The sequence below is a fragment of the Ixodes scapularis genome, unplaced genomic scaffold (assembly GCF_016920785.2).
Source record: "Ixodes scapularis isolate PalLabHiFi unplaced genomic scaffold, ASM1692078v2 PGA_scaffold0__279_contigs__length_252992795, whole genome shotgun sequence".
NCBI lineage: Eukaryota > Metazoa > Arthropoda > Arachnida > Ixodida > Ixodidae > Ixodes > Ixodes scapularis.
This window is the reverse complement of record NW_024609835.1, coordinates 249,352,576-249,376,370: the sequence shown is the minus strand read 5'-3', so window position 1 is coordinate 249,376,370 and position 23,795 is coordinate 249,352,576. Positions and strand designations below refer to the sequence as shown.

Sequence of the window (23,795 nt, the reverse complement as noted above, 5' to 3'; positions counted from 1 at the left end):
TGAACGCAGAAGCATATCTTCTCGATTGTGCACGCGACAATATCGCTGTTGCAATCAGTGTCAGATGCCCAAGATGTCTCCAAGTGCAAGAAACGAGCAAACTCGAGCGAAGTCTGCGAGTGTGTGCACGAGCACTCCACAAATTATGAGTTAGTTGCAACGCACAATATGCTTTCCAAGAGTAACTTGGTCGAAAAGCATAAAAGCGTCGCGACCGAGACCCCACAGTACTCTTTCGCCAGAGGCGTGCCACTGCCTGGTGCCGCGACAACAAATGCCGTCCTCGTCAAAAGTCACGGTACGAAAACACGAGACTACACCGAGATTTACTGACCCAAAAATAGATTTTACCTACAATGATACGAGCGACTTTACGTGGCACATACAGCCGCAGACAAGCAAATACTTCGGAATGCACCTTACACTGAAGCAGCTGATTTCTTCTATATTTTTCAAAGTCCACATATAACGAAAGACGGATATAGTGAACCAATTTTAGATTCCCGCTGCATTCATTATAAGTGGGCTGTACTGTACCGTAATATCCAAAGTCATCACCGAGTCATTGCCCAGCCCATTTTTTGAGCAAAATGTCAATTTCCAAAAAAAACTCAGAGTCATCGCCCACCCCTACAAATAGCCCACCGGCCCGAACACTTGTCTCCCTTCCCGAATGTGGTGATTATGGACTTTAATGTTGGAGGGTCTTCGTGACAAAGAGAAACGATACAGGCTCCATTATGCTGACAAAGGAGCGCACAATGTGCCCGATTACATTTTACATTATCATCTATATTTTCCTTCAATTTATTTTATTTCATCTGTAATTTTATTCTGTCATTTATTTATTTTCATTTGTTGTATTTTGATTATTTCCACGGAAAACCTGTCACATTTGCATTGCAATAAATCCTTTCCCATGACGGACCAGCTGTGCAACACAGCTCAATGGCTAAGTATCCGACTGGCATCAGACCGTCCCAGGTTCGAGCCTCGCCGGGGCTCGAACCTGGGACGGTCTGACATGTGGACTTCATATACCACTAACGTCTGTAACAGTCCCAGAGTGTCACTCGTTCACTCGCTATGACGCTCATTCGTGGCAATTTCCTCAAAGAATCCTCAAATGTGTTCGAAGAAAGAGGGAAAAAAACTTCAATGTTCAGATATACTCTCCAATTTAGGCCGTTTGTGCGAAAGAAAAAGGTTGGAGGTCACAGAATTCAGCTTTTTATTTTTCCCAACTGGAAGCAACTCCACCTGAAATAAGGTCAATGAAAAGCTGGCCATTAGAGGCCATGTTCTTAGTCGAATCCGCAGTCAAGCGTCTGCCAAGCATCCCACTGCAGATGCATTGTTGTCGTGCACACGCAGAAAATAAGGAAACCTTGCAATTGATTCCCTAGTCACTTCATTCGTCCGCTTTTCTCTGGCCCCTTTTTTTCTCGTTAAATGGTTGTTTTTAGCCTAGGACATTGCGGTTTCATAATGCGCTTTCACGAAGCAAGCGCTGAGCAAAATTATTAAAGATGTTATCAGCAGTATTATTCATCACTAGTATGCAAACAACGAACTTTGCGATAGTAATGCATCATTTCATGAGCATTTCTTGTACAAAACAATGAAACTACCGTAATATCCCGAGTCATTGCCCTCCCCACTTTATGGGGCGAAAATACCTCTACAAATACCCTATGTGGACTTCACTCATCCCACCTGAATGACGCGGCAGCAGACCAGTTGGGGGACGTCCGTTACAAAGTAAAACAAAGGAGGGAAAGACACTTCACTTCATTGACGTATTTCCTCCCCAATTTCAGCGACCCCAAAGTCGGAGTACACGCTTGCCAAAGGAAAATGATGGAGATAACCAAATTAAACCTTGTTTTGCATACAAAAAAATTTGTTTGAACAAACACTTTTGGGAAACGCTAAAGCTGACCCCTTTACTTTTCTGTTTTGGCTTTCTCTTTTGCTTCCTCTTTTTGGCTTTGTTAGTGGGGAACGTTTGTGGCGTTTCCCAAAGGTCATGCTCACACATTCCCTAAGGATCCCCGCATGGATCTTCGTTTAATTTTTTCCGGCCTTGGGGGCTCTCATCTGCCCGCCTTGCATGCCTAGCAGCAGCATCCACTGCCTGAAACGGCTTTCGCTGTTCACTGGTTTCAGCACCCCGCCTATTTCATTCACAGTCAGTCTTCTTTTGCCGCACACTGGGACCAGTGCTAGTACAGGGTTCACACTCCATTTTGTAGCACAAACCAAGGCACACCTGCAAGTTCAGACTCATTCCAGCATCCCCGCGCTCATTGACTTCTGCCCCGTGACGTCGCCTCCCTCTCCACCTTTGCCCTTCACTACTCTCCTCCCCCCTACGCGGCACACTTCCCTTGCCACTGTTTTGTCCCCAGACGGACGCTGTCAGCTTTCTTCTATCATGTAGGTACTAATGCTAGTGCATTAAAAGAAATTGGAAAGATAACATGAGCAGTAACCCACTCAGGGATTGCAAGGTGTGGGAGCCAATGGTTTGCCCCCCAGAAAAGGCGTAGTTTCTCACAATCGACTGCTGGAGCAGTCGGCCACACCAAGAAACATAGCAGCCTCAAGGCGAGCCGGCAATCGACAAGTCGACCCGTAGAGATGCCGTCCAAAACAAATTGCAATCGGATTTGTACAGCCAGTCCTCCATCAAACATACCAAGTTCTTTCATTGGCTTCTGCATTTCGCCCACACCAAAAACAAGGCCACTAACTAAGCATCTGGCAGATGTTCATCAACATGGCGGAACGCAGCTTACAGGAAGGGAAAAGGCAATCCGTAAAACTGCCAGTAACAAAGCAATGCTTTGCAGCAGCAAAATATTTCCACGTTTCTGAAGAGACAATTTTCGAATCAACATTCAACTGGACAGAGCATTCAAAAACTTTTGTAATATACACCACCTCAGTCGCTAAGGGGTTGTGCAAACAGTCGAGGCTACGTTCACCAAAACAAGGGGCAAGAATTCTCGGACGAGGCTTACTGAGTAAAAGCATGACCCCAAAGCAGGAAAGGCACGAATAGAGGAAAGGCAGGTATCCGCTCCAGAGAGCTGCAAAATAAATGCGAGAGACATCAACTCAAGCCAAACACTGTGACATTTTGGCACAGTCAAACACCTCTATGGCCAACGGCAATAAAAATGTCCCTTTAAAGACCTATGACCAGTTTGTGCTTTCTACTTTTCCCTCGCTTTCTCCTCTCCCCCCCCCTTTTACACTGACCAGCATTGCCTGTTTTTTCCTCCCCCATGGTGAGGAGGATCTTCTGCCTTGCAGAATCTCGAGACTGGTCGTCGGCCTTTATCTGAGTGGAATAAGGTCTCTAATGATAACTAAAAGGAAAAAGGAATTCCTGCGATACGAATATTCCCGTCGTATTAATAGGATACACGGGGCATAAGTGACCTCTATTACAAGGTATAAGGTTTAAAAGCGCAAACAGGCAGGGACAATAGAAAATAACACAAACGACAGGGACAAGCGCCTTGTCCCTGTCGTTTGTGTTATTTTCTATTGTCCCCGTCTGTTTGCGCTTTTAAACCTTATACCTACCACGGACCAACTAGCCCAAACCAAAGTTTTAATGGGCTCTATTACAAATTTTCTCGGCACAAAGTGAGCCAAGTAAATGGTTGCACTAGAGCAGGGGTCAGCAACTCACAAGGCGATACTAATATGCGGCCCTCGGAAGGCCAGTAAAAATGATCCGAGCCTATATTCTAAAACAAGAGTTTTGTTGCAAACAATCGGATGTATTAACTCTGAAAAAGTTCAAGAGATTCGCCAGACATCAACTGATCCCCGCAATGAAGCAGCATAAATGCAATCGACATGGACCCTGCCTCCCTAATTCATTCTCTTCTACCCATCACTGCCAACCAAAACCAAAAGTCAAAACTCAACTTGCTGCACTACAGTTTCATCCGTAGAAACGCAGCTAACGAGCTGAACAATGCGTTTGCAGCAAACCACTTGCTTAAGTTTTCCACTTTCTAAGTTTAAGTGTTAAAATCTAGGAAATCTCGCAGCAGCCTCGACCAAAGAGTTTGCTACAGCACAGACATATGTGCAATGCAAACATACTTTTTCAAGATAAACACGTGGGTCCTGCAAATGAAAGATGGGCAGCTTTGAAGTGTTTTACGACTCTCATTTGAATTCCCATCTTGACGAGCAACACTGAAGCCCCCAAATCATCCTGGCCTCCAGTAATCTCACGTTACGTGTGCACGTGTCAAGAGAGGATTGTATCACGTTCAGTATGTGACAGTTGTTTTATATTTACATCCGGCCCGTGCAGCAAAAGATTGCCGATCCCTGCACCAGAGTGACACCAGGGGCAGGGTGTTCAAAACCAATGGCGCCACTGCCACCGTAACCCCGGCCGCAAGCTGCCCACACAATGCGTGCCCAGTCTGGAATGCAATTTGTTGCTTAGTGTGCATCCTTTAAGTGATGCAACACAGCCATTAACTGTCTCGGAGGTTTTCGTTCCTCTCCCAGACGCATCCTTTCATTACGGTGCTTTCTTTTTCCTGTATTTGCTTCGTTTCAACACGACTAGATACAGTAACTTTAGTTTGCTTGTGCACGGCCGCTTGATTTATTTTAGATCATAGCGTAAGAAGAAGAAGCTGATGATATGCGTTTTTTCATGTCGCTGCAATTTTTATGTTGATATAAAGTCTAAGCTCGTTATAACAGACCTTGATTTTGACCAAGATTTTGGTCTCTTGTAAAAGGAGTATGTTGTATGCAGATATGAAGTTGAGTCAATGGTGCATAAAGGAAAACCAACCGAACTTCACAAATCGGTATGTTATATCCAAATGTCTGTTGTAAACAGGTCTGTTATAATGAGCTTAGACTGTATTGTCGCATGGCAAACTTTTTGGCATACACTACACTAAAAACCTGAACCTAAATTTTCAGGCAAACTGCAAAACAAAAAAAGTAGGATTCGAGTGAATGTAACAATATGTCAAGCGTTGCAACGGATAAAAACGGTTATATACTTTTTTCTTTTTTTTTTGTGTACGTCAGTGGTCTCGGAGCACCCAGAATCTGGCAAAATTAAGCTCTTTCATCGAGAGACAAGTTTCCTTGCAAGCAGCTGCAACCTCATTTGGCCAGTCTGACGAGAGCGTCCATCTTTGGTAAGGTCCAACTCAGCTCGTTTCCAACCCTCGGCCGGAGCAAAGCAGCATCCACCCTCTCTTGCCAGTCTGCACCACGGCGAGCATGTTCCGATTTAGCTGAAACTTCCCTAATTTAAGAGAGCTTAATTAATGCAACCGCGCAGAAATGATCCCTACGTCCCACAGGTACAGCGCTTCGCGACGGTTTACATAGATATTTTCTTGACTGTCCCACGGAGTTTATCATAGGGGTGTTTGATGCTAGTAGAAAAACCTCGCTCGAAATACTCCAGCAAATTTTCAAAACGCACGTAATAAAAAAGTAGAAATTGCAAATACCTATAAAAGCTTTCCTAGCAACTTTGCGAGTGTTTTATGACCCCTAGAAATCTGAGCCAAGGGAAGTGGGCAAGAAGAGACAGAGAGGGACCAGGAAAGCAAGTGTGCAGCGGACAACCCACCGAAGAGGGAGTGGATGCTGGCCCTGCCGTAGTCCAAGATGGCCGACAGGAGGAAGGTCATGCCGAACAGGAGGGCGGCCACCAGCAAGAAGACGAGGAAGGTCTCGTACAGACGGGACACCAGGCCCTGGGCACAGGGGTAAAGGCGGGTGAGCAGGAGTGGCAAATCCTCTGCGCCGACATCTCGAGTCCCGAGTGAAAGATTGCAGAAGAGCGCAACAGAACACGAGAGAAAGGAACCAATTTTGCCAGCTGAAGGACGACAGTCGCAATGGTAACCGTGAAAATTGAAAACTCTCAGCAAAATAAACAGTGATAATTTAACATCGTAAAATAAACTCTGAGCTATTCCCACGCCTATACAAAGCAATATACTCATTAGGCCGCATTAACTTCCCTCGTGTTGAAATCTCGGAAATCTGGTGGTTACGCGGTTACACATTCCCGGGGAGCGCCTCTCAAAACCATAGCACGAAGCTGCTTATCTGGTTTAGTTTTGCATTGACACGATGCCGTACACCTGCACGCTATGACATAAAGCTTCAAAAGGAACGCCAATATTGTTTAACCGGTAACTATGTGAACTGATGAAGCTCATGAAAATGCTCTAATGATAATTATATTCCCGAATTCAAGGGCAGTTGGCAACCATGTGTGGGACTCTAAAGGACTGCCTGCATGCTCCACCGCTTGCGGCAGTCAGAATGCATGGGAAAATGGTGGACCTTTTCCTCTAGAGTTAGTATATATGAACTCTATGCCTGGGCACAAGGAAGGGTCAGCCGCACTGCAGCACCCGACAAAACATCCTCGCCGCATCCTGCCAATAAACTGGGGCCCTCAGATCCACACGCGCACATTCTCTACCATCACTCAAAAATTAAGTTGCATACGGCTCCTACAATAGGCTTACGAGTACTACCAAGTTGCGACGCTGTTCAGATCTTTGGCCAACGTGCAAACACAAAGGCAAGGAGACTGTCTCGGTTCACATGGCGTTGCAGTGTCAAGGAAACGCTTTCCACTAAATTTAGTATAATAATAATATTCTTTATTGAGGAGTCCAGAAAGAATGAAGGTCTTCACTTTGGTACAGAGGGGAAACTGCGACGTCACCAAGTGACACAACTATGATGTCGCATGCTTTCGAATAACGAGCGCTGTCTGCAAACTACAAATAAGGGGCCGGCCACACGTTGGAACTCAATGGCATCGTATCATTGTAACATCTTTTATTGCTCTTCTGCCCCATACTACTGACAAAAAGAGAATCGCCATAAAAGACGAAATGCGTGCAAAGGCGTGTGCCAACAATGTCAGCTCAAAATCGATACCCCGCGATCGACAATTTCCGACGCTTTTCTGGACAAGTTACGGCATCTGGTGGTCAGATTAGACGCTCAAGTTTCAGTTTCTGTACACCTATACTAGCTGTTTTTTTTTCTTCCCAGATGGTGATTCATTATGATTCGGCCGAGGAGACAGCACTCCGAAGCACTCCACGTTGCTAACATAGCATCTTCATCGTGCCTCCTCCAAAGTCTTTGGAGTCTCGCGATTCGTTTGCATGAGTGGTAAGATTATGTTGGTGCTTGGAATGCGTCTCCAATTGGTCCTTAAGTGGCAACGAATCTCCTCACCACTGGTTGACCCTAGGAGTTGTGGCCAAAAGCTTAGCTCCTAGCTGTTCACGGACTGGCAACCTGGAGAGAGACTTGCAGCAGAACCTGCCATAACCGATGCTGCCATGCCGCCATGACACTTGTACGACATCATCAATCAAAGGACTACTTGACATGGCAAACAGACCAGTCGGCTCATCAGATTTCCGTAACTACGGGATCTGTTCAATGGAAAGACACGAGCACCATACATACTGCCAACAAGCACGTGCTTGCCAAACGGAGAGAAGAAAGACCAGATACACGCATCTCCATCAAGAAGCTCGTTGACGACTACAATGCAGGAAAGCTTAGAGTTGACAAATTGGATCAGAGAATGACAACATTCTGATCAAGTGTATCTGTTCATACAAGACACTCTTCTTTCGCTGCATTAGCATCTCAGCTCTCAATAGCTACGCTTCTTTTTCAAGCACAAGGGAAGCAGCGCTTAAACATTCCAGAATTCTTCAGAAAGGCATGTTTTCATCAGCTGGCATTCCAAACAAAGCTTGCCCAACAGCTTTTTAAACATTGTGTCCAACCATATCCGACGACTCAATAACTCTATGTCTGACACCCTCCTGCCCCCCAACAACTGCATCACGAGCCTCCAAAAATTGAGACGCTACGCAACTGCAAGATGCGTTATGAGGAGTGTAAAGTTGAACACGAGACAAAGGTCTTCTGCAGTACCTGCAACATTAACCTGCGTTTTACCACATCCACAAAATGCTTCGTGGCACGGCACGTTGAGACTATCTGATAGAACTTTATGCATTTTTATCTAAAGCATCGCAATTGCAGCTTATCTTGTTAGTATTCAAATCTGACATATTTTGGAATTTTTCAGCTGTCATTCTTCGCCCGACATATCTGTATATCTTTCTCATTGCTGTTCCGTTGGCCACAATAATTTTGAATTTCAGAAATTAAATCTCGTATAATTTATTAGACTCCTATTTCATACTAAATCGACAGAAAAAGCATTTATTATGCTACATTGTGATATACTACAACAAATTTTAGAAGCATTTTTGGAAAAAAAGAGTACTGGTTCAAAAATCGGCAGTTTTTCCTTGGAAAGATTTAGATATTGGGAGAGTTTGGCCAGTCTATGATCTTGCCGCCGTAACACCCCCCTCCCGAGTGACCCAATCAGCCAGCAGCGCAGAATGGGAGGCGTGAGCGCGTGAACTCTCGGCTGCTCCCAGCCGCTCCCAGTTGAGCAGGGAGGGCCGCCGGTTTCATTAACTCGCCAGTGGAATGCAAGGGATCAACATCCAAATTTCGGTTCTTTATTTGGTAAGCTCTGGCAAGAAAATGATATAGTGTTATTCCTCAGTGGTTTCAAAAGCCAACGAATGAAGTCTCTCCATGTTTGAATGCAGGCGAATTCAGGCGAAAAAGAAATAAGCCCTTAGCAGATGACGTGTAGCCTCAACAGTGTTCTGCACCGACAGGGTGTTGCGTCAAAATGGCGTTGGTCAATACTTTAGCTTGGACGAGTTGCTGAATCGTGCTAACACTTCACAGTGCACAAAAACAACACATTAAAAATTACATGCACACAAAGAAATTACACACACTAAAAAAAACCAAAAAAATTACATACACACAAAAATTACATACAAAGAAATGACTCTCACGTAGTGTTGCACCGCATGAGAGTTATTTCTTTGTGTGCATGCAATTTTTACAGTGTTATTTTTGTGCGCTGTGAAGTGGTTATCAAAATGGCAGTTCTCTATTCTTTGCTCCCTCCTTCCTCTCTCACTCATTTGGTGCTCTCATCCCTTTCATTCACTTTTCTCCTCTCCAGCGCCTTCGTAGCCACACCCACTCGCCAGACTTTCCCACAATAGGGCTCTGGAAAGTTCAGAGAGGATGCCCTCTGGCGGGAAGCCAGGGCAGAGGGTGTGTGCTTGCTAGAAAAAGCTCCATCCGTGTGAAATCACAGTTTCACATCACATTGTCACATCACAATGTCACCTAATACTTCATCTGAGGCCATGGTATCACATGAACACACTAAACGTAGAGGGACATAAGTATGCTAAATCGCACCACGTCCCACTTTTCGGCAAGCATGAAAATTTTTCCACTACCGATTTGTAGACGATATGATACATAGACCGATACGATACTGATAGGTAGACAAATTTTCTCGTTGTTTTAGGAGATTTGACTGGGACAGGTGAAGTTGATGTTGATTTAAGAATTATCGAGAAATGAAGTTGATGTTGCTTCAAAAATTATTGACAAATGAAGTTGATGTTGATTCAAGAATTATCGAGAAATGAAGTTGATGTTGCTTCAAAAATTATTGACAAATGAAGTTGATGTCACTTCACAAATTATCGACATGTTTAATGTTCACTCAAGAGGTTTAAAGTTCGCTTGTGAAATGGCAAACCAGAATTGCATTCAGTTTTTAGATTTGCAGCTTGGTATTTTTAAGCAACCCTTGTGCTGGATAGACAACTTTTTTTTTTGTGTGTGTTGTTTTCATTGTGGCCTTTTGCGAGACGCAACACAGGTCTCGTGGCGGCGTCCACGGGGTCGAGGCGGACATGGTGACACTGAGGAGGCCTGGTGAGGACATTATCGGGACCCGTTTCGTTTGCTGTTGCCTCTGTTCCCCGTCACCGCCCGCAAGAGGCAAGGTGTCTGGCACCGAGACAGAGGAGAATGGCCGTGAATCTGCGTCGGCGGAGCGAACATGAACCCTGCGAGCCTGGACCCCGTTTGAGCCGTACGCACCGGGATAAGGGACCCGGGTTAAGGGGCACTGGCGGGAGCAAGCGCGTTCATGACTCTGCAAGTGGCCTCCCATGTTTGGGTCTCCAGCATGCAGCTGCCCCCGTGTGTATGAGGTGTGGCGGAAAACTAATGAAACTGATTTTCTTTCAACCAGCAATGTTGTTACTTTTGCAAATCAAGGCTATGCCCTTCAAAGTAGTTCCCTTGGGCAGACATTGTTTACGCTGCTCCTAGCAGTGCTGGAAGGCTTCTGCTGGAACGCCTTTCGGCTCTTCTGGATATTATTCAAAGTTACAAAACGGTGCCCTTTCAAGTGGTTTTTGGACCAGGGAAATAAAAATAAGTCACAAGGACTGAGATCAGGCAAAAAGGGTGGCTGGGGAATCACAGAAATGCCTTTTTCTGGCAAAAAATTTTTGGTGGAGATGGTCGCGTGATTTTTGGTGCTGTCATGGTGCAGCATCCAAATGCGTGCAATGGCTGGTCGAGCCTTTCAAGGACTTTCCTGCATTCAAATCTGACAGACAATAAACCGGTTCAAATTTAACTCACTACTGATCATTCTTAGCATCAATCGACGGTATGACACCACAAGAAGCCTCACTCTTTCCATGCTGCCGTGTTTTTGAGATTCGAGTCTTCCCGCACGAGGTTCGTCTTCCACTTCTTCTAGGCTCTCTAAAAAAGACCTTGTGTCATTTGAACACTTGTGCTCTGGATAAGAAATGTTCTCCATAAGCCATTTGTAACTTTTCAGAAATCACAGTAGCGGATTCGCCAAGCTTTACACAAAATTTGATGGCACGTTGTTCAAAATTTAGCCGGTTCATTTTCGTAATGCACCTCACAAACACAACCTTACTTGAGACGCTCTCAGCAATTGCGTATCAACTGTAGCAGGTTCAAAGCTATACTGTGTCTATGGCAGGGGTTAACCTAACTGCCACGTGAAGGGGAAAGCATCAGCATTGTCGGTTTGAGCACAGTGCTGCCAGTCTCCTCGTACATAGTTTTGACGGGAGTCACCTGACCATAAAGCAGCGAGAAATGTTTTGTGCGTTGTGCTGCTTGCAGCTACAAGCCTCAGCTGGCAAGTGGCTCCGACGCAGCGTCCCGGATCCTAATCAACCCTCTGCAAAGGAAAGAGTGTTTCCAAACTGGTGATTGGGAACTACACTGGGGCACCGATCGGCGTGGATGGAAAAGAGTATGTCTTAGTAGTATTGGCCAACAATGTAATCGCTTTGTTCCAGGAATCTTTAAAAGCCACGCACATGAGCTGCAGGGGAGGAGAGGGGAACGAATAAACATGGAAAACTCCAACCTCAGCGTGGCGAGTTGCTTTGAGGAGCCGGCAGATCCAAACAACAGTCCCGCCAAGAGACAATGAGCCTGATCGGCGAAGGAGGCCAAGTTGATGAAACTATCACTGTCCTCATTCGAGGGCAAAGAAGCGAGCGGTAGGATAGAATTTGAGAATAGGCCGAGAGAAATATATGTGCAATGATGGGCACCAAAAGTTCTTAGCTACTTAGTCCGCGGGAGAAGCGTCGATACAAAATGGAGAGAGCAAACTAGAAAACTTAGATCCAAATGTATGGGCAACAGCAGGGAGGCGCATGAGAAAATAAAGGTTAAAAAGAGACTAAAAGAAATTGAGAGGGAAATATGGGAAGCAGGCATGCAGACTAAATCAGCCTTGGAAATTTATACAGATCGACTAAGAAGGACATTCCTATTCTTAGACAATTCTAGGGGGAGCTCCTTGTTGTTCGAGGCAAGGACGGGAGTGTTGTGGACTAAGACATATAGATATCAGGAAGTAGATACGGTGTGGGGAGCTCCTGGAGAAAATACGGTTAAGCACTTGATACTCTACTGTAAGGCACTTCACCCTGTAGTAGCGGGAGAGGCGGCCAATTTAACAAACACACTGGGAGGATAGTGAGATAAAGATAGACACGGGGAAGCTGGACCAAGAAGAGATTATCTGACAAATGGTATAGGTCGAGGGAAGGATGAATATTTTCTTGTTCCCTTCAGGGCGACCCGTAAGGCGGAAGGTGTGGGCACCCGGTTGCATACAGGCGCCTCCCTAGTATGGATTGTATATAGCTTTTACAAATAAATCTCTTAAATAAATAACTCCATGTTAAATAAATGTTACGAAAAAAAACACAAGTCGTTGCCCGGTTCGAAAGTTTCAGCCTTATCCCTCCATCCATCGGAGCCGACTGCAAATGTGCACCCTTGGGCGGCCCCACCGAGAGCACCAGCGTCTGGACAAGGAGCCAGCATTGAGCGCCTGGGGGCTGCGGCTCACCTTGCGGGATCCTGGGAGCCCCTCGGACTCGGTGAAGAGGTAGGCGAAAGGGAGCAGGATGAAGATGGACACGTTGGAGAAGAGGAAGATCTCGTTCCAGAGACCTGCAACGACGGACCCGTTGGGGTAACTCACGGGCTTCTGCCTCGTTTGTGTCTTCGACCGGAAGCAACACACCTGGCTTTCCCAATACCCTTTTGTGGCTAGTTGCACCATTACCCTTTACTTTACTACTTGTACCTAGAATTTCAAGAGAGTCTACCCTGGTGCAAATGCCCTCCACGAGAAATCACCCATATTTCTGGCAAAATATCTGAGTTGATGTTCCGAACCGCCACCCACCCAATCTAATCCGCGCAACGTCCCACAGGATTCACTTCTGGTGCCACGCTCCATGGAAGAAAGGCAGCTGGAGTCTCTACACATTAGTGGGATCTGACTCTAATCTGCAAAGTATCTAACGAGATTAAGTGCACCTCATTTTTAGCTGGTCTTAATGTAACGATAAATGCGCTCAATGAGGCACAACAGAGTGCTACAACCGAGTTCCAGAGACTTATTATTTACCGTTTTATACCTTTGTCCAATGTGTTTTAAATCTGGAGATTAAAGATTTTCAAAACTGTGTTGAAAATTTTAAAACATATTGTGGTTTCTCTATAAACATGATAAAACAGCACACAGAACATGGAGGAAGAGGCCTATATGTTCTCCAAGCAAGCTGTGCTGCCTTTCTCTGCTGCTTTCTCCAAATTTTCTCTGGGTCCTCAAAGACAGCTATGACCATTTGCACAACGGCAATTAAGCAAAAATTGTGCGCTTGAACATGCAGTTATCCAGCCTCTACAACGCTTCCTTGCGTGATGTGGAAAGATGGCCGATGCAGAACTTCCGGTGCCCGCATTCACACTGCACCGACCAACAGGCAATGCACAACCCAGAAAATCATTATAGAGATCAGCGGGCGTCTCTTATAGTTGGCAACCTTCTTCACCGCCGCAATCACTAATAACAGTAAATGCATAAGCCTACCGATGCATTTGTTAACAAACTCGTTAGCTTCCACTGCTGATGGATCACTTCCAGTTTTCCAGTTTTCTATTTTTCTTTAGCACCCCTTTTCGTCCCGCTCGCAATGACGACTCAATCCACTTATAACGATAATAATAATTTTTAAAAATATAATCATTATAACCGATCATTGCTGGACTAGAAAGGGATCGTTATAAACAGTACATAGTAAGTGGATTGCACTGTATTCTCATTTCACCAAAAATCACCTTAACCGTGAATTTCAGGAAAACGTGGAATAAAAGCTCTTTGCACGCCCAACGCGCCAGTGGATTCGTCCATAGCCCAACTGTGGGCCAATGCCCCAATCCTTAGGCGGGGCTTTGCGAGCTCACCGTGGATGAGGGAACTGTTGAGCCACTGGATGTAGAAGCTGGTTGGGTAGAGCAGCAGAACCTCGTTGCTGACAATGGACACTGGCAGCAGCAGGGCCGCCCCGAGGGACACTGCCAGGCTGAAGTGGCACATCCAGAGGCTGCACAGTCGCATGTCTACTGTACGACTATCTTTTGGGAAGGCCAGACAGAAACGAAGGCCGGTGTCAGGAGTGTGGACGAGCGCCGACCGTCCCATTCGGTGGTACACACGTTTCGCGATGACCGAGCCATCTATCTATCCTTCAGTATCAGGTCAGTCAAAAAGGACAAATCGTTTGCAAGTACTGATAGCTGTGCCCCGCCTATGGCGCTTGGACTCCGACTGGTGGTTGAATTCGTTGGATTCTGTTGTGTTTGAAGCGGACACATGTATTCTCAGGAGATATGTGAACCATATTTTCGTGTGCACTTTCCAGGATGGTATGTCTGACGGTCTCGAGCAATTGATAGTCAGCAGCTCTGGAACTGTGCTTCACTATGAAGAAACTGGAGAATGGAGTATTACAATTCTTGGATCTGCGAATTCACACTGAGGAAGGTCTCTGCTGGGAGTACGGCAAAGAAAACCCCAAACCGGTACTGGCAAAAATGAGCTGTTATTCGAAAATGGTGAAAGCGGGAGTTGTAAGGTCTTTGATCAAAAATGCTCTAGACCGGTCGTGCATGCATTTTACCTCAAAGTCATTGGAAGGTCAATGGAAAAGACTAGGCAGGGCAAGGTATGAAGGCGAATTCGTTATAAAGCATTTAAATTCATACACCAAGAAGAAAAAAGAAAAGAAAGACAGACGGCTGCAATCCTGTATTTTCATAGAATTTCGCATTGCCTGAAGGCATGGGCCTTCAGGTAATGCGCAGTTTGAAGTGGAAACTATTTTTCGTTCTGATTTCAAGTTGAGTAGACAAACTCCTTTGGAAACGGGAGTGCATGAATGTAGAAAAGCTCACTGTAAGAAATTGATCCCTTGCAAGAGTAGTGTAGTAGTGTATGATATTCCGATGGGATGTGGTTTTGCATACGTAGGCCAAACTTCGAAGTGTGTTAATGATAGATTGACAGAACACAAAAAAAACGTAAGGATTAACGCAACCAGTTCGGAAATAGCGAAGCACATGAATGTAAACATATTAGCTTGAAATTTAGAATTATACTTGAACACGAAGAAAGAAAGAATTGCACTTGAACACGCTCAACTCTAAATTGTTACGCATGAATGATTGTAATAATTGCGCTGCTTTGTGGTCAGTAACTGAAACAATACCCAGAGAAGTGAATGACAGTAAAAGACTGGTAAGGGAAACTATTCGAATAAAATCAATAGGTAACTGTATTAGTCAGGCATCTCTGCAGCTGGAGAACAATGCCAAAGCATTTTTGAGACTGTAAACAATTTTGCATGTTTGTATCTGTGTTATTTTCTTTTTTTTTAAAGGGAAGCATGACAGCACTTTGTTAGAGCGAGTCCAGAAGTGTCTACTTTTTTGAGGTTGGTGTTGCGGATTGGTAGAATTAAATAAGGTTTCTTTTCAGTTTTTTTAAGCTTCTCTTTAGGGTGTTGGTATCCGTATTAACATTGGGATCAATGTTGTTTGTGGATGTCGTGTCAGATGCTCTACAAAGCAGAAAGCTTTTTTCTTTTGTAAAAGTGGAAGGTTAGCCTAAGTTCAGTTAGGTTTGTCCTGGCTACCATCTTTTTGTTCATTGAGGGGGCATCCCTTTGTCGTGTTCTGGTTGTTCCCTTGTGCGTCTTGGTGTATAGTGTCCTAGCAAAGGGCAAGTTGTGTGCTTGGTGACCTTGTGTAAATAACGAGGTGGGACTGAATCAATCTTTTAGCTGCGTTTGAGGCGTCTCTTGTTCCCTGTTTGTGTCCCGTCTATGTTTAAGTTTCTATTTCATACCCCAGCCTCGGGTTAAGTTGGAATATTAGAAATATATTCTATATTTTTATTTTTTATGACTAATAAAATCTATTTCAAGAGTGTTACAAAGGGGTTCCTGCACTTTATTCTGAGAAATGAGAAAATAGCGAGCGGTCCCCATCCGATCCCCAGCCGGTGGGAGAAATGTCAGTTTTCTCCTCGACCACTTCAATGGTCAAATACTCGAAAACAAAAAAATTTGCCAACTTTGTCATTTGCTTTCTCGTTCATTTCAAGACCAAAAATATCCTTCTGGTCACAATTAAATATTTGACCCCAAAACCGTGCATGGGTCGATGCGAAAATGCCCATATACTATATACAGGCCGTTTTCTTTTTTTCAGGCTTTACAGATTTGTTTAAAAGAAGCGGTCGAAGCCACACTAATGAGGTCTGTGGAGGCGAGTTATATGGCCAGGGGGGAAATAATATAGGGTGTATGTTGTCACGATAAATCAAATAACTACCTAAAATTCGTTCATTACTTTTTAATAATTAGGAAAAATAAACATGGTTCCAATTAAAAACTTGCCAAGCATCATCGAAAACCAATTAAAATTGAGAAATATTAGGAGCGTGTGAGAAGGGTATAGTGCGCCACAGTTACCACTCATGTGGCAGGCACAAAGTGGGGGAAATGAAAATGTGTCCAAGCGGTTTTCTTATTATAGCTTTTTCACACCACCGGCTTTGTGCCCAGGCACCAGTGGTAACTTCAGTACATGCATCCGAAATTGTTGTCAATTATTCAGTGGTTATTCATGATGGTCAGCGAGTTTCTAATTGGAACAAACTGTTTATTGTTACAAAGTTAATTAGCAAATATTAAATCATTTTGCTGTTATATCCACCTGGCCATATCACTCACCTTCACAGACTGCACTAGTGTAGCTGCTTTCACAGCTTTTATTGAAACAAGTCTGTAAAGCCTAGACCTTGTATATCACATTCATGGTGCAAAGTGTGCAACGATTAAGTTTTTTACTTACGAAATGCGGTAGACGACTGCATCCTCATCATCATCTGAAACAGAAAGCCAAGCGGGGGCGTTTCCAAACGTTTCGTCACAACTAAAACGGCCAGAACAGCAGTGCCAAGGATCATTTTTCGATGCAAGGTTGATGATGAAGTATACTTCGTAACAGATTATGAAAGGATTTGCCTAGTTTTACTAAACAGTCACCCCAAAACGAATGTTTATACCACAGAAATCTATTTTATTTATTTACTGAAGTACTTCTAAAGGCCCCAGTGGGGCATTAAATAGAGGGTATTGTAAGAATCATTCGAATAATTATACAAAATCTATCAATACACCAGAAAAGGAAAGAAAAAAGGATCACTCCAAAGTGAATATCAAACGAAATTCACAATAAATAATCACAGGTAACCATGCACACACTTTGAAAAAATGCACAACACTTTGAAAAAATGCACAACAGAGAAACCACAAATATAAGCGAGAGATAAACATTTTTACAAATGGTGAGTCAATGTGAATTAGCCAGAAGTGACATGGACTTATTGTGATTTCTGGCCAAAGCTATTTCACTGGCGAACTCATTCCAGTCAGTCATGGCCAAAACAAGTGGGGAAAATTTAATTTCAGCAAAAATAATGTAAACACTTTTAGGGTGATCATGAGGTAAATGCAAGCAGTTGGTAGGATATGATCTTAAGAAAATTTAGATGAGCTATGAAAACTTTTATAGGAAAGGGAAAACCTCGCAAAATTTCTCTTCTGATTCAATAAACCAATGGAATTTTGGAGCTGTGTGAGAGAGGTGATTATGTCTTGAAAGTAAACATATTCCACAGAAATCTACCTGGTGGGGTGAGAGTCCGAAAAATGTAGCTCCAACCAAAGCTCGAAAGAAAACGACGTTTCGAAACCAGCTCGGTTTCTTCTTCAAGGGAAAGCAAGTGGAGCAAAAGCAGCTTCTAGCCAGTCTTCAAAAAAAAAAAAGAACGATGTTTACAATCCCCTGTAACACCAAATTAGAGCGCAGCTCTTGAGGAGGAGGAGGGGAAGGTATGGAGAGGACGCTATGCCCCTCCTCCTCTCCTGCTCGCCCCCCACTTAGAGTAAAATTTTCCGCTAAATTTAGCGGGGAAATTTTTTTGATAAATTTAGCGGGTAAAATTTTCCGTTAAATTTAGTGGGGAAATTTTTCCGCTAAATTTAGCGGGGAATTTCTTCAGCTAAATTAAGCAGGGAAATCTTTCCGCTAAATTTAGCGGGGAAATCTTTCCGCTAAAATTAGCGGAGAAATTTTCCTGCTAAAATTAGCGGAGAAATTTTCCCGCTAAATTTAGCGGGTAAATCTGCCCATAATGCACTGCGCAATTACGCTGACGGCGACGCCGCTCAAGCCGGAAGCGGGCGCCTAAGAGCTGCGCTCTAAAAAGAAATTAAAAAACTGTAAAAATTGAAAATCATTCCTTTAGTTATGGAAATTTTGACTCCAACCAACCAACGAATCATAAGGCGTCAGTGGTTTTGACACTCCTGAATAGGACAATGACTATCTGCTCGTCGGAAACGGATAAAAAGAAGGAGACCCTAATTGCAGACGTAAAGGAAAATGACTACACGGGTAGCTTCACTGAACACCTGACATCAAGGTCTCACCAGACAAAACCAGAAGCAACTAGAAAGAAGACTATTGAGTCAAGCGCATCAGCATCCCCCACGTAAAAGGGACCAGCGAAGCATTGTACTGGGAAATAAGGAATTCTGGTGACCCACAAGCCCGCATTTACACTAGAAGGGTTCGTGCCAAGACCCTAAGATTGCCTATCAAAAGATAGAGCACAGGGCATGGTTTACACCAATCCATGCACAGAGTGCCTCGCAACCTACATCGGCGAGACCGAGAACTTTCCCGAGCGAATCCGCCAATGCAAGAACGACGTGCAGAAGTTGGACGGTGAGTGCATTGCCATCACCAAACATTGCGATACCCTAGACCAGGGGTGGCCAGGCTGACCTGGCCTAAGCGCCGCAAACAAAACCACGAAACTTCCAAGAGCTGAGGGAGGAAAGGGGGGTGCAAACTTCTGTTCAGAGCAATGAATGACTCTCAAACTACTTTCAATCTATCCAACGCAGTCCAACTGTACGTAAGGTAGCAGTAGCAGAAGACTACCAATCCGCAACCTGTCTTTCGATTTAAAACATGTTCCATTTCTCTTTTTGGAGAAGTGCGGGGGGGAAGGGGGCTAGGGGAGGGAGCCGCGAGCCGCACATTAACATATGAAGAGCCGCATGCGGCTCTCGAGCCACAGCTTGGCCACCCCTGCCCTAGACCATCGCATTGACTTCGCAAACACGCACGTGGTTGACACAGAGCCAAATATCCGAAGACTTTTCTTGAAGTCGTGGCAAATCCCGCATGTACCAGGAAACTTAAAAAGGTCCCGGGTGCCTTACCCTCTGTGTACGCACATGGCCTCTGTGACCTGACGAGAAAGCTGAAGAGATGACCGTCCCCATAACTAAAAAGATGATTCTTCAACTTTTACATTTTTTACATATCTTTCTTGAAGACAAAGAGGTTAGAAGCTGCTGCTGCTGCTCCATGGGCTTTCAGTCACCCTTGAGAAAGAAACCAAGCTGGTTTCAAAACGTCGGGTTTCCTTTCCAAATTTGGTTGGAGCAACATTTTTCACACATTTATAGATTCAAGGCTTCATGCAGGTTCCAAAAGACACGTGTTTAAACCGCAACATCCTACTACAAATATTTTAATGTCGTGGTTTCCGTGCTAACATGTTTAAATTTGTAGCTAACACATAGAAAACAATATGTTCACTCTTCTATTGGCAGCGTGTGCAACCTACGGGGGGTGCTTCTCTAGCTACCACCATCGCTGTGACGTCACGGGTAGGACAGACTGGGACAGACCGCACAGATCTTGGATCCCTCGGCTCTTCGGCTCGCTTCATGCGCTGTTGGGATAATGCGCACAAAGGCCTGTTTCACGTGTTGTGTTTGTTTGCTGAAGTGAAATTTGTGGTAGGACATTTTACCAAAACTTGAAACCGTTACACTACCAGTCGAACTAACAAACACTTTTGGCGCTGAGGTGTCAAAGCGCTGAGATGGTGGTGTGCTGTTCTCTACTCCAGTAGAGGACACAGGACTACAGGACAGACTTTCAACTTTAGTCCACGACAACCCTGGCAAAGGAAGATAGGTGGGGCCCACGCAAGCTGCTTCAGTCATGGTTTATCCGAGGTGATGCAACAAGAACCGTAGCTTCCTCCTGGAAGCATACATCAGGGGTGGAACTCATGAAATGTACTTGGGAGCAGCCACGGGGGCACCTGAAACAGCTGTTTTGGAGCAGGTTGGGAGCAGCTAAAACTGCATTCTGGAGCATGCTAGGAGCAGCTCAGATCAGTTTTCATTGCACTTCAGCTTGTGTGTTAGACAAGCACAGGAGCAATTTCAATTGTGCTTAGCAGCACAGATGAACATGAGGGGTTAGGGACCTAGGTAGATGGGATAACAGTGTAACAGATGAGAAAACACTTTGTGAGCCTTAATGAGAACCAAAAAGCAGGTACCATAGGTTTCTGAAGATAGTGTCTTGATTGTTTCTGAGTGGCTTTCAGCTGCTCAAAATGCAAACTAGCACTGCTTATCGCACAACCCCCCCCGTGCTCAACATAGTAATTATATGTGCGAACCATGTGACGTGCGTAAGCAACGTACGTGCAGTTGCGCGGAGGAACAGGGGCAACCAATTTCGAGTTAATACTATTGTGCAACTCAATATCGTAGCAGCAGACTACGATTAACGGAGTTATCGTATTCGAAGTGATAAGCAGTAGCAAGGTTAATGTACGCCGAGGAGGTCTACCGCTCACTTGAGTGCTGCTGCCCGGCAAGGTTTCAGATCAGACCGCGTTGCAGTTCTATCAAATCACCATTCACCTTGCGTGAATGCGGTTCCAACTTCTAACAATGAAGTACTAAAAGGAATCTTTTGTTTATTTGTTTTCAACTGGTTGACGTCCGCATCCTGGGCCGCAGAGCCTCAGGCAATCTGACGCTTAACGACTCGACCTCACCTCGGCCGACTTGATTAACCGCTTATATATGGTTGAAGAATAACAACCCAGACGCAAATAATGTAGCGCTTGGAATCCGACCCCACTTTTTTCGCGCGCTTCTGACTCGGGATACACAGGGAGAATAGACAGAACACAGGATTGCAAGGCCGACCAAGCTAAACGCGCTCATAGTTGACAGTCAAGTTGATATAAACCGAAACCAAGTCAAAATACAACTTTTTTGGCGCACGTTTTGCAATTTGGCGCATAATGGCGCGAGGCTGTGGTGCAGTTTCTGCAACAAGGTGCAGGATGGCGCAGACAAATGCGCCTGGCGCAAAATGGCGCAGCCGTTCCACCTCTGATACATGGGCATTCCCAATAAATAGGGCTGCACTGACTATACTTTCACATTTCTGTGTATGACCTGATGGTGCCCCCTGTATGGGAAGTGAAACGTCTATTAAAGTTGTTTTTTCTGTTATGTGAAGTCGGTGTCCTTGTTTTAATCACAAAAGGCTGGATTATGAAAATAGAATATCCAGCGCTTTACCCCTCTGCAACATCTACCACGGCAAACAGGGTGTATTTCTGTTATTATGATTCGGACAAAATCAGACTGAGAAAGGAATGTCTCACCAAATTGAAAATAGTAAAGTGAAATTCGAGAACCTCTTGCGTGTGTAGTAAACACTACAGTGAGAGTGACTCCGTGTGTCCTGTTGGTTCCAATGTGTTCTGTGAGTGCTGGTTTCTTATTAGTTCCAAGTTCTTCCCAACGTCGGGAATACTGTGGCGTTGGGGTGTCCCCTCGAGTTGATGTCTGCTTCTGACAGGCAGCCATTGCGGCGTATGCCACCCTCGGTTCGTCAGATGCCGCTTCACTAACAAAAGTCTCCGGTTGAAATGCCTACTGAACTTGTTCCCGAACAATCTCGGTAACCAAAATAAAAGCCGAATAGCTTTTATTTTGGTTACCGAAAAGGTGGCAGGAAGTAGCTTCCTGATCTCTAAAGCCCTGCATATCTTTGGATATCCACAGTAAACTGGCGGATTCGGATAAAAATGAATCAGATTTGGCAGATTGTGGATTGGATGCGGATATCCACTGGTCCAGATTCATTTTTGCCGAGGCGGCCCATGAATGTGTGCGACCCTACAGTGCAGAGTGAATGAGTGAGTGATGCTATGAAGTGCATCATCGAACGTATTGCGGGGGCAAACTACTCTCTCGGGTTGAAGGTGACAGTCAGGGAGAAAATTGTTCTCTACGTCAATAAAGATTCGTCTTTTCACTAAAGATTGCTTTAGAACGATCTCGCCAAAAATACTGTCCCCAGAAAAAAACTAAGAATGAAGGAGCATCAGTTGTCCCGGGAAGCATGTTCTTCTTTGGCAGGGAAAGAGAGGAAAATGTCTTTCGGGCAAAGAAAACTAAAACATACAATCCACAAGAAGGTAAAAGAAGCCTGCAAGTGGCTTCACCTACAAGTATATATTGAGGAGACTGAATTAAATTTTCTGGAGTGGTGGAACTTGCACCAGCACGAGTTTCCGCACCTCATTCTTGTAGCACAGCTTGTGCATACCATCCCGGCATCAAGTGCACCAGCGAAGAGAAACTTCTCACTAGCGAGTATTAATGTAATAGAGGCGAACCAGTCTGAATCTGTCCGAGTTGACGATATTCTGTTGCTTCTACACAACAACCTCGACAAGTGAAATGTTGGAAGTGTGCGTTTTCTTTTTCTCGACAGTTGGCACTGAGTTGTTTTTATGTATATGATTCCGAGCATGCAGTTGAGGGTTTGTATGCAAAACTATGACCGATTAGAGGTGTTGCCATTATTGAATTTTGTGATATTCTCCCAGTGGTATATTCGCACCTTACCATATATGCACGAGTATTTTGCTGCTGCGAATGAGCGCCTTTCCTCCCACTTTTTTACTGTTTGGGCTAAAGAAGATGCCACAATGTTATTATTTGTCCTTTGACAATGTTCATGTTTATAAAATATGCGTCTGCTTGAGGTGGGTTCTAGCAAGCAAAAAGGAAAATAAATATAAATTATCTTCCTTTTGAGCGCATATACTGGACAGAGCGTCAGTGTTACGGACTCCCAAAAAAAAGATCTAATAACTACGATCGTCTTTAGAGCGATGCGAAGTGTCTCTGGGAGGATGATCGTTCATTTTATAAATACGATAAAACAGAATACGATAAAATTACTTTCACCGTATTTTTACACGAAGAGTACTTTGTAGGAAGGTAAGCAGACGGCTCATAGAATGCCATCCAGATTTTTCAAAGTTTATTAATGCTTGATTTTGCTGTGAAAATGAATCTGCGGATTGAGAGTCAGATACATTTCCGAATTTTGCGGATGTGGTTCGGATACGGATACAAAAGTCTGCGGACGCAGATCGGATGCGGATGCAATTAGTTAAGAACATTTGTGGATGCGGATCGGATGCGGATACGAAGTTTGCGGATGTGGATCGGATGCAGATGGTCAAATTGTTATCTGCACAAAGAAGATTGCGGATGCGGATCGGATGCGGATACGAAGTTTGCGGATGTGGATTGGATGCGGATGGTCAAATTGTTATCTGCACAAAGAACATTGCGGATGCGGTTCGGATGCGGATACGAAGTTTGCGGATGCGGATTGGATGGTAAAATTGTTATCTGCGCAGGGCTCTACTGATCTCCTCCCGGACAACATCGTGGATGATGTCAACGATGCGTAATAGGCTAGCGTCGAAGCTGCAGCTAGACGACTCGAGTGTGGAGACGCCGGGAAGCTGCTGATAGTGACCGGGCATGAAGTGCACATTCAATGTCCCTGGGATGAGCCCTTTGACCGTTGTTGGAGGGTTGCAGACAAGGCTGCCCAAGACCCTCACGTCCCGCATCAGGATTCTCGGCTTCTTGTGTAGCATGAAGGTTGGCGCGCTCCATCAGGCGCAAAAC

The 23,795-nt window shown here is 44.7% G+C and overlaps 1 protein-coding gene across 2 annotated transcripts in view; it reads right to left on the bottom strand.

Moving 5' to 3' along the window:
• LOC8039909 (protein LMBR1L) overlaps positions 1–23,795 on the bottom strand; it is a 116,085-nt gene that overhangs the window by 81,884 nt on the left and 10,406 nt on the right. For both annotated transcript variants that reach the window (XM_029980379.4, XM_029980380.4), the window contains exons 3-7: positions 16,750–16,783; positions 13,798–13,937; positions 12,392–12,495; positions 5,645–5,771; positions 3,027–3,095 (exon numbers count right to left, since the gene is read on the bottom strand). In XM_029980379.4, the coding sequence (XP_029836239.2) occupies positions 3,027–3,095; positions 5,645–5,771; positions 12,392–12,495; positions 13,798–13,937; positions 16,750–16,783 (474 nt within the window). The remainder of the gene's footprint in view (positions 1–3,026; positions 3,096–5,644; positions 5,772–12,391; positions 12,496–13,797; positions 13,938–16,749; positions 16,784–23,795) is intronic.